Source organism: Populus alba, chromosome 3 (assembly GCF_005239225.2).
Source record: "Populus alba chromosome 3, ASM523922v2, whole genome shotgun sequence".
Lineage (NCBI taxonomy): Eukaryota > Viridiplantae > Streptophyta > Magnoliopsida > Malpighiales > Salicaceae > Populus > Populus alba.
In genome coordinates, this window is record NC_133286.1 from 22,407,451 (window position 1) to 22,417,695 (window position 10,245).

At 35.1% G+C, this 10,245-nt stretch overlaps 2 protein-coding genes across 2 annotated transcripts; both read right to left on the reverse strand.

Annotated features, from left to right (window-relative positions):
• Positions 1 to 2,639, reverse strand: LOC118028517 (G-type lectin S-receptor-like serine/threonine-protein kinase LECRK1). The gene has a single exon (XM_035032122.2). It carries the CDS (start codon positions 2,571 to 2,573, stop codon positions 180 to 182), a length of 2,394 nt encoding a protein of 797 aa, XP_034888013.1. The 5' UTR covers positions 2,574 to 2,639; the 3' UTR covers positions 1 to 179.
• Positions 2,640 to 5,816: 3,177 nt separating this feature from the next.
• On the reverse strand, positions 5,817 to 8,749 carry LOC118028527 (G-type lectin S-receptor-like serine/threonine-protein kinase LECRK3). The gene has a single exon (XM_035032133.2). The coding sequence runs from the start codon at positions 8,647 to 8,649 to the stop codon at positions 6,220 to 6,222; it is 2,430 nt and encodes an 809-aa protein (XP_034888024.1). The 5' UTR covers positions 8,650 to 8,749; the 3' UTR covers positions 5,817 to 6,219.
• Positions 8,750 to 10,245: the final 1,496 nt, after the last annotated feature.

Sequence of the window (10,245 nt, forward strand, 5' to 3'; positions counted from 1 at the left end):
TCTGCTACTCAATTGGACAAGTTGAAGAAATCATCATTTGACTTGAAATTTAGAGTACAACCCAGAAGATGATCTAGACATGTCTGAAATGATATGAACTACAGATTATTCAATACATGGTAGATAGGTTACATTCATTGGCCTTAGTTTCTGGATATATATACGTGTACAAAAAGGATTTAGATTGTGCTGATAAATGATGAAAGATCAGGAGGAATAGAGACTTGAACAGCTCCTTCTAGCATCTGCACAACTTTCTTCATTCCAGGTCTTAAAGATGGATCATCCTGAATGCACCAAATTGCAACCATCACAAACCTCTCCACCGTTTTCATGTCTTCTGTTGCCTCTTCATCTTCTTCTACTAAAAGGCCTAACTTTCCTTCTTTAAGGCAATCACATGCCCAGTCTGCAAGAACTACCTGATGCTCTTGCAGAGCATTAATCTCAAAGTTCTTTCTACAGCATACTAGCTCCAGCAAAAGAATGCCAAAGCTGTAGGTATCTACTTTGGTGGTGACAGGCAGGTTCTTGAACCATTCAAGAGCTACATACCCTTTGGTACCCCTGATTGCTGTAGTTGTTTTAGTTTGGTCTGTCTTCAACAGCTTGGCTAGTCCGAAATCAGAAATCCTTGCCCTAAAAGATTTGTCGAGGAGGATATTTTGAGGCTTGATATCACAATGGATTATCTGGCAGCTGCATTCTTCGTGGAGGTAAAGGAGCCCTCTGGCTATATCGAAAGCAATTTGCATTCTTCGGTACCAGTTAGGCCTTGAATCTCCAAAGAGAAAATTGGCCAAAGAGCCATTGCTCATGTACTCGTAGACCAGAAGGCGATGTTCCCCTTCGTTACAGAATCCAACAAGCTGAACCAAATTCTTGTGATTTGTTCTTCCATTAACTTTCACTTCTGTATTGAATTCTTTGTCGCCCTCTCCGGCCATCTTATCTAACTTCTTCACTGCAATGAGTGGTTTGTCTTCCTCCGCTAGTACTCCTTTGTAAACAGTTCCAAAGGCACCTCTACCGAGTTCTTCCTTGAATCCTCCTGTAGCTCTTTCGAGCTCACTGTAAGTGAAATTCTGCATGTTCATGTCTGGCATGAGACGCTGTTGCGGTATCGTATTTTTTCGCTGTCGGTTCCATCGAGAAAAGAACACATAGAACCCTAGCAGTGAGAGAACAATTAGAAAGATGGAGCTACCTAAAAGCACCGAGCCTGTTGTGATCAAATTCGATCTATCACACTTCTTTGCACTTGAACCTGCAGTGGAGTTGCCTTTCCTTACTTTTATCAGGGCTTTTCCAGCAACACTTGGACCTGTTACCCCATTCGAGAGAGGGGCTCTCTTCATCCAACATTGTCCAGCAGTGTTATAAATGGTAACATCACAATAACAGTCACTTAAGCAAGCCTGTCTGCACCAATCCTCGCCCACTGAAGCAAACATTTCATAATCATTAAATGGCCAGTTTGTGTTAGGCATTTCCTCGATCTCAAAGCTATCTATTTCTTGCGATGGATGGTCACAATCCTGTGAAATAAAGTTTTTCTTGCATCCCTTCCTCTCATCATTTGGATCAAAGAAAGTGTAACCAGGAGGACAGTGGCAACTTGGTCTTTGGTCATCTCCTAATCTGCAATAGCTGTTGAAACCGCAAGCTCCACTGCCTACTTGTTCCGTAATTTGCGAGCAGATATTTGATGGTATGGAGTTTGACAAAGTCGTCCAGGCCGTAGCCCTGCTTCTGCTACTGGAGGCAGTCTTTGGATAAACATATTGCCTAAGAACTCCATCATAGTCCAGGGTTGCCCTCAAGTAGAGATCTTGGATTGATACTGAATTAGAGAATACAGGATTAAGTACAGTACCATTTGTTGCTACAAGGTACATATAGCCAGACTGGTTAAAGACCACCTGATAACCGCTACCTATAGAACTTGGGGTTGACCAATAAGCAAAATTTGAGGTAGTTAATGGATAGTGTGTGGTGTACAAGATGAGATTCCCATCAGCTTGTAGAATGAACTTGAATCTTCCATCTGAATAATTCTTTTCCAGGTAGGGAGCAATTAGTTGAGCACCTGAATTCAGATTTTGTGTGGGTAACAGCGTGTCTGTTGGTTCATCAAAACTCTGCCACAAATTGGCACCAGCTTGGCTTGCTACCACGAAGTTTCCTGTGTCAAGCATGGCTGCATAGGCGGCTCCACTTCCACCAAAAACTGGACTCCATATTTGTCCGCCTGATTGATCATTTAGAACCAACTCACCATCTGCAGTAAGTTGTACTCTTGATCCCCCCAGAACTGGATCATTTCTATTAGCTGACCAGACTATGGTTCTCTCAGGTATTTTGTTGAACCATATGGAAAGTATGTAGCCAGCATCACCAACTTGCTGGAAACCAAAAGAAAAATCCCCAGATGGTGAAGTCCAAGAAAGGTTATCACTTCCAGCAGTGAGAGATGACCCCAAAGATATGTTTCTGTAAGTCTGACCATAGGTGGAGAACGGCAGCAGCGGAAGAAGAAGGAAGCAAAAACAATATGGTAGTTGAAAATCCATGAGATGTGAAGATACTTTTCTTCAAGACAATGCAGGACTCAGGGCTCAGGTCCTCTTCTTTATTTATGAGAGTATTGCGGTTGGAAGAACAAACATAGCAGCTTCCTTTTTTATTTCCTCAGAAAGTGCTTATTGCAGCATTAATAAGTCAAACATTAGGTGATTGTAATTTTCAATTGTCAAATTGTCCAATATTAATGTGTGATCGACCCATAGAAAAAAGACATGTTATTAGCTGTACGCCTTCTTTTGACCACTTCAATGAAATCAATCTGAAGCTTACTTCCTTTGACCATATATATATCCTGAAACTAAGGCCAATGAATGTTACCTATCTACCTTGTATTTTATAATCTGTAGTTGCTATCATTTCAGGCATCATGTGTTAGATAGCAACTACAGATTATAAAATACAAGGTAGATAGGTTACATTCATTGATCTTAGTTTCTGGATACATGTGTGTGTGTGTGTGTGTCCAAAAAGGATTTAGATTGTGCTGATAAATGATGAAGGATCAGGAGGAACAGAGATTTGAACAGCTCCTTATAGCATCTGCACAACTTTCTTCATTCCAGGTCTTAAAGATGGATCATCCTGAATGCACCAAATTGAATTGAAACCATCACAAACCTCTCTACCCTTTTCATGTCTTCCATTGCCTCTTCATTTTCTTCTACTAAAAGTCTCAACTTTCCTTCTTTAAAGCAATCACATGCCCAGTCTGCAAGAACTATCTGGTGTTCTTGCATTGCATTAATCTCAAAGTTCTTTCTGCAACAAACTAGCTCTAGGAAGAGAATGCCAAAGCTGCAGGTAAGCTTGGTTGTAACAGCCAAGTTCTTGAACTATTCAAGAACTACATACCCTTTGGATAGTAATGCGAGATGCATTCTACATGGAAGGAGCCCCCTGCTGGAAGAAAATTAGTGTGGTAGCTTATATGGATAAATACTAAATTGCAAGGCTATTTAACAAGAAGAAATTTTTAGAGGAAAGTATGTTTTATTAAGTGTTTTTCTTTCCTGCACTTACCTTATACTTGTAATTATAAGTCTATTTATAAATATAAAATCCTAGATAAATAAAAAATTAAACTAAACAAAAAATAATAAGAAAAAGTGTTTTTTCCGATTTAATTAGTCGAACAGTTCTCAACCGGTAGATTAGTTCCTATGTTTCAATTAGTTGATTAGTTCCTTTATTTAAAATAAAAAAAACCCAAAAATTAAGTTTATTTTCAACATCCTTTATTAAACTTATTTTTGATAACTCCTAGCATATCTCTAAGCTTGGCAAAAACATCATGTTTGAGTTAATTTGTTTGAATATTTGTGACATGGTCTTAGATTTTGATATATTTGACTTAAACTTCTTTTAATTGTCTCTTAACTTTTAATTTCATATAATTCTATCCCTGTCAAACTCCATAATCAACCCTAAAATTTAGCATCTTTTCTAATTAGGTCATTGATTGTTGATTTATGCAAATTAACCCTCAATTAAACTTTTATTTTTTTTTTAATTTGACCCTTGATTTTGTCGATTTAAGTCCTTGAAGTTCCACGTCTTTTACGACTTGGTTTTTGATTTTGAGTTTCTTCAATCAAGTTTCTAATTGCATATCAAACTTTAATATTTATGCAATTAAGCCATTAATTTGATCAAATTATCTTGTTAAAATTGCAATTCAACCCCAACACTTCAATTCTTTCCAATTAAAGCTCAAATTGAATTCAAAAAACCAACATTCCTCACAATTAAACCTTCAATAAATTGAATTAAACCCTAAAAAAAATACCAATTGCGTTATTAAACATTCAATTTTAATTGTTTCTTCTCAAATTGATTTTTTCTTGTTAATAAGTCATTTATCATTCAAAATTGAACTATTAATTTTTCAACTTTGGGTATTTTGATCTTCCTCAACTAGTCTTTGAAAATTTTCTAGATATTTTTCATGCTCTTCTTATTGATATATATTTTATTTTTTCAATGTTTTTTTTTTTAATTTTTTAGTATGGCGTCCCAAAAATGGATAACAAGAATGTTGATTTGACAAGTTAATTCAGGTTGACCTGAGCCGATCTAATATATTTCTTAAAAAATATTATCTTGAGATTTTTTTAATTAAAAGATGTTTTTAACAATCATTAATCTCAAGTTAGCTAAGTTATATCAGGTCAATTGACATATAATTTAAATTATTTTTGTCAAAAAAAAAAGTTAGATACATCTATATATATTTTTTTATATATAAAAAATTGATCTAATTTGTATCATAGTGTGAGCTAATAATTTAGTTAACATCTTGTTGAGTAATTTGTGAAGTGAATTAAAAGTGATCATTGTTGGAATGATTCCTCCTATATATTGATTTGAATTAGAGCATTTATATCTGAATTTGTAAATTCATAAAAAGAAATCGTTTTTTTAAAGATTCAATTCTAAATAGTATCTTAAGGAACAAACTCATCTATCATTTAAACTAAACCTTCAATTTTTTTATTATTATTTAAAATTAAACTATATGGAATAATGAATTATAAAATCCTTTTGCTTAATGCTAATAAATATATGATTTTACTTGTTACTCTTTAATATGGAAAACAAGAAGAAATAATTGCATGAAACTTTAATGTGCATGGTACAATTAACCCACGAATCAATCCAATTTGAAAGTCACATTGTCATCGACTACGTGTCATACATAAACAAGACAACAAATGCAACGACTAGTCGTTTATATTGGTCTAAAATTGTCTTTGACGCCAAAATGAACCTTTTCTTCCTTTCATTATTATAATGGACAGGTCAACTTTTGTCTGTAATTACTAAATTTCTCGAGATGTTAAACAAACCGTTCGCATAAAAAATACTAAGCCCGAACTCGCACACGACCCACAGATTAAATATGTTAATTTAGATTTTTTAAAATTAATTTAAAATAATATTATTTTTATTTTTTTTTAATAAAAAGTTAAGACGATATTTTAAAAAACAGAACAAAATTAAGGTTGTGAATTGATCAGGCTGAGTTAATCTAGTAACAATAAATAAAGTTTTTTATGAAAATCAAGCCAAGGTGGTCGTGTTTTAACTCAATTAATTAGATTAAGCTGCGTTTAATAACTACGATATACGATCTTAATTAGGACTACATTATGATAAATAACTTGGGAGACAAACATGCTATTTACACGGGCCAAGTCTGTAAGAGCTAGACCGTTTAAGATTGAAGAACTGGCCGGTCACTAATTATTTATTAAGGACATATTTTGAATAATAATTCTTTGATTCTACTCGTTACTCTTGAGCATGGAAAAGGAACAGAAAAAGGATGCAAGTATTTGAAGCCTTGTTGAGCATGTACTAACACAAGATGTTTTTCTTTCCAAGCTGATAAACACTCAGTTCTTGCAATCAATCTGCTACTCAATCGGACAAGTTGAAGAAATCATCATTTGACTTGAAATTTAGAGTACAACCCAGAAGATGATCTAGACATGTCTGAAATGAGAGGAACTACAGATTATTCAATACATGGTAGATAGGTTACATTCATTGGCCTTAGTTTCTGGATATATATATATATATATATATATATATATATATATATATATGTGTGTGTGTGTGTACAAAAAGGATTTAGATTGTGCTGATAAATGATGAAAGATCAGGAGGAATAGAGACTTGAACAGCTCCTTCTAGCATCTGCACAACTTTCTTCATTCCAGGTCTTAAAGATGGATCTTCCTGAATGCACCAAATTGCAACCATCACAAACCTCTCCACCGTTTTCATGTCTTCTGTTGCCTCTTCATCTTCTTCTACTAAAAGGTCTAACTTTCCTTCTTTAAGGCAATCACATGCCCAGTCTGCAAGAACTACCTGATGCTCTTGCAGAGCATTAATCTCAAAGTTCTTTCTACAGCATACTAGCTCCAGCAAAAGAATGCCAAAGCTGTAGGTATCTACTTTGGTGGTGACAGGCAGGTTCTTGAACCATTCAAGAGCTACATACCCTTTGGTACCCCTGATTGCTGTAGTTGTTTTAGTTTGGTCTGTCTTCAACAGCTTGGCTAGTCCGAAATCAGAAATCCTTGCCCTAAAAGATTTGTCGAGGAGGATATTTTGAGGCTTGATATCACAATGGATTATCTGGCAGCTGCATTCTTCGTGGAGGTAAAGGAGCCCTCTGGCTATATCGAAAGCAATTTGCATTCTTCGGTACCAGTTAGGCCTTGAATCTCCAAAGAGAAAATTGGCCAAAGAGCCATTGCTCATGTACTCGTAGACCAGAAGGCGATGTTCCCCTTCGTTACAGAATCCAACAAGCTGAACCAAATTCTTGTGATTTGTTCTTCCAATAACTTTCACTTCTGTATTGAATTCTTTGTCGCCCTCTCCGGCCATCTTATCTAACTTCTTCACTGCAATGAGTGGTTTGTCTTCCTCCGCTAGTACTCCTTTGTAAACAGTTCCAAAGGCACCTCTACCGAGTTCTTCCTTGAATCCTCCTGTAGCTCTTTCGAGCTCACTGTAAGTGAAATTCTGCATGTTCATGTCTGGCATGAGACGCTGTTGCGGTATCGTATTTTTTCGCTGTCGGTTCCATCGAGAAAAGAACACATAGAACCCTAGCAGTGAGAGAACAATTAGAAAGATGGAGCTACCTAAAAGCACCGAGCCTGTTGTGATCAAATTCGATCTATCACACTTCTTTGCACTTGAACCTGCAGTGGAGATGCCTTTCCTTACTTTTATCAGGGCTTTTCCAGAAACACTTGAAGCTGTAACCCCATTCGAGAGAGGGGCTCTCTTCATCCAACATTGTCCAGCAGTGTTGTAAATGGTAACATCACAATAACAGTCACTTAAGCAAGCCTGTCTGCACCAATCCTCGCCCACTGAAGCAAACATTTCATAATCATTAAATGGCCACTTTGTGTTAGGCATTTCCTCGATCTCAAAGCTATCTATTTCTTGCGATGGATGGTCACAATCCTGTGAAATAAAGTTTTTCTTGCATCCCTTCCTCTCATCATTTGGATCAAAGAAAGTGTAACCAGGAGGACAGTGGCAACTTGGTCTTTGGTCATCTCCTAATCTGCAATAGCTGTTGAAACCGCAAGCTCCACTGCCTACTTTTTCCGTAATTTGCGAGCAGATATTTGATGGTATGGAGTTTGACAAAGTCGTCCAGGCCGTAGCCCTGCTTCTGCTACTGGAAGCAGTCTTTGGATAAACATATTGCCTAAGAACTCCATCATAGTCCAGGGTTGCCCTCAAGTAGAGATCTTGGATTGATACTGAATTAGAGAATACAGGATAAAGTACAGTACCATCTCTAGCTACAAGGTACATATAGCCAGACTGGTTAAAGATCACCTGATAACCGCTACCTGTAGAATTTCCGGGCATCCAATAAGGAGAATTTGAGGTATTTAATGGATAGTGTGTGGTGTACAGGAGGAGATTCCCGTCAGCTTGTAGAATGAACTTGTATCTTCCTTCTGAATAATTCTTTTCCAGGTAGGGAGCAATTAGTTGAGCACCTAAATTCAGATTTTGTGTGGGCAACAGTGTATCTGTTGGTTCATCAAAACTCTGCCACATATTGGCACCAGCTTGGCTTGCTACCACGAAGTTTCCTGTGTCAAGCATGGCTGCATAGGCGGCTCCACTTCCACCCGATTGTGGACTACTACTCCATATTTGTCCGCCTGATTGATCATTTAGAACCAACTCACCATCTTCCGTAAGTTGTACTCTTGATCCCCCCGGAACTAGATGATTTCTATTAGCTGACCAGACTATGGTTCTTTCGGGTATTTTGTTGAACCATATGGCAAGTAGGTAGCCAGCATCACCGACTTGTTGGAATCCAAAAGCAAATTCCCCAGATGGTGAAGTCCAAGAAAGGTTATCAGTTGCAGCAGTGAGAGATGAGCCCAAAGATATGTTGCTGTGAGCCTGACCATTGCTAGAAAATGGCAGCAGCAGAAGAAGAAGGAAGAAAAAACAATATGGTAGTTGAAAATCCATGAGATGTGAAGATACTATATTTGAAGACATGGCATGATTTAAGGCACAGGTCCTCTTCTTTATTTATGCTGGGTATTGCCGTTGGAAGAAAATACGAGTCTCCAACTATCCACGTATCAAATGAAGATGGCAATCGTGACTTTCTTTATGACAATTGACAATTAAACAATATAAAAACCTTGTTTAATTTGAAAAAATTAAAATAATATTATTTTAATTTTTTTAAAAATAATTAAATAATATTTTTTATGAATTAGCTCAAGTTATATCGCTAAATCCCGTTCGGTAAGCTATATATAAAAAAATGAAATAAATTATCATTTCGCTGGAGGAAAAAACATAGCAGCTTCCTGTTCACTTCTTCAGAAAAAGCTTATCGCAGCATTAAAGAGTCAAACATTAGGTGGTTGTAATTTTCAATGGTCCACTATTCCAATATATATTAACGCGAAGAAAGGACTTTGTGATAGACCCATGCGAAAAAGACGTTTTATTAGCTGTACGCCTTACACCAATAGATAATGTCTATGAAATTAATCAGAAGCTTCCTTCTTTTGACCACTTCAATTATAAAAGTTTTTTTTTTTGAAAATCTCTAAAATCCTAACAATTTATATATATATATATATATATATATATATATATATATATATATATATATATATATTCTAGATTTTGTTTGGAGAAAATTCCACTAAATCTTGGAGAGGAAAACCCTTTCAAAAAGGTGGCTTGTTCCAAGAAATTATATATATATAAAATTCCACTAAATCTTGGAGAGGAAAACCCTTTCAAAAGGTGGCTTGTTCCAAGAAATTATATATATATATATATATATATATATATATATATATATATATATATCTAGATTTTGTTTGGAGAAAATTCCACTAAATCTTGGAGAGGAAAACCCTTTCAAAAGGTGGCTTGTTCCAAGAAATTATATATATATATATATATATATATATATATATATATATTCTAGTTTTTTTTTTAGAAAATTCTATTAAAGTACGGAAAAAGAAATAACTAGTAAAAAGTGACTTATTATTCAATTTAAAAATAATAATTATTAGTTAAGATTTTAAATTTTTATTTATATTATTATTAAAAAATATTAGATGATATCACATGATATAATGTTTTCACTTTTAGGATTTAGGATTGCACTACAAGTTTTTTTTTATTGAAAATATCTAAAAACAATAATATTTAAAATAAACCTTTAAAGATTGATTTTCACTTTCTTGCTGAGAAATTGTATTTAACATCTTGAATTTTATACATGCGTTAATATATAACATCCTAAAAGAAAATCAAGAAAAAATATCTAATAATTATATAAGGTTTGCCTTTATATTCATTTTAAATCTTTTATTTTACTTATTACTCGTGAACATGAAAAGAAAAAATAATAATTGAAAGCATGCGTTTTAAGCCTTATTGCCCTGAAATGAGAGGAACTACAGACTATTCAATACATGGTAGATAGGTTACATTCATTGGCCTTAGTTTCTGGAGATATATACGTGTACAAATAGGATTTAGATTGTGCTGATAAATGATGAAAGATTTGGTGATTGTAATTTTCAATGGTCAACTCTTCCAATATATGTTAACGTGAAG

Coding starts and splice junctions, on each gene's coding strand:
- LOC118028517 (XM_035032122.2), bottom strand. CDS start 2,573: ATGGATTTTCAACTACCATATTGTTTTTGCTTCCTTCTTCTTCCGCTG.
- LOC118028527 (XM_035032133.2), bottom strand. CDS start 8,649: ATGTCTTCAAATATAGTATCTTCACATCTCATGGATTTTCAACTACCA.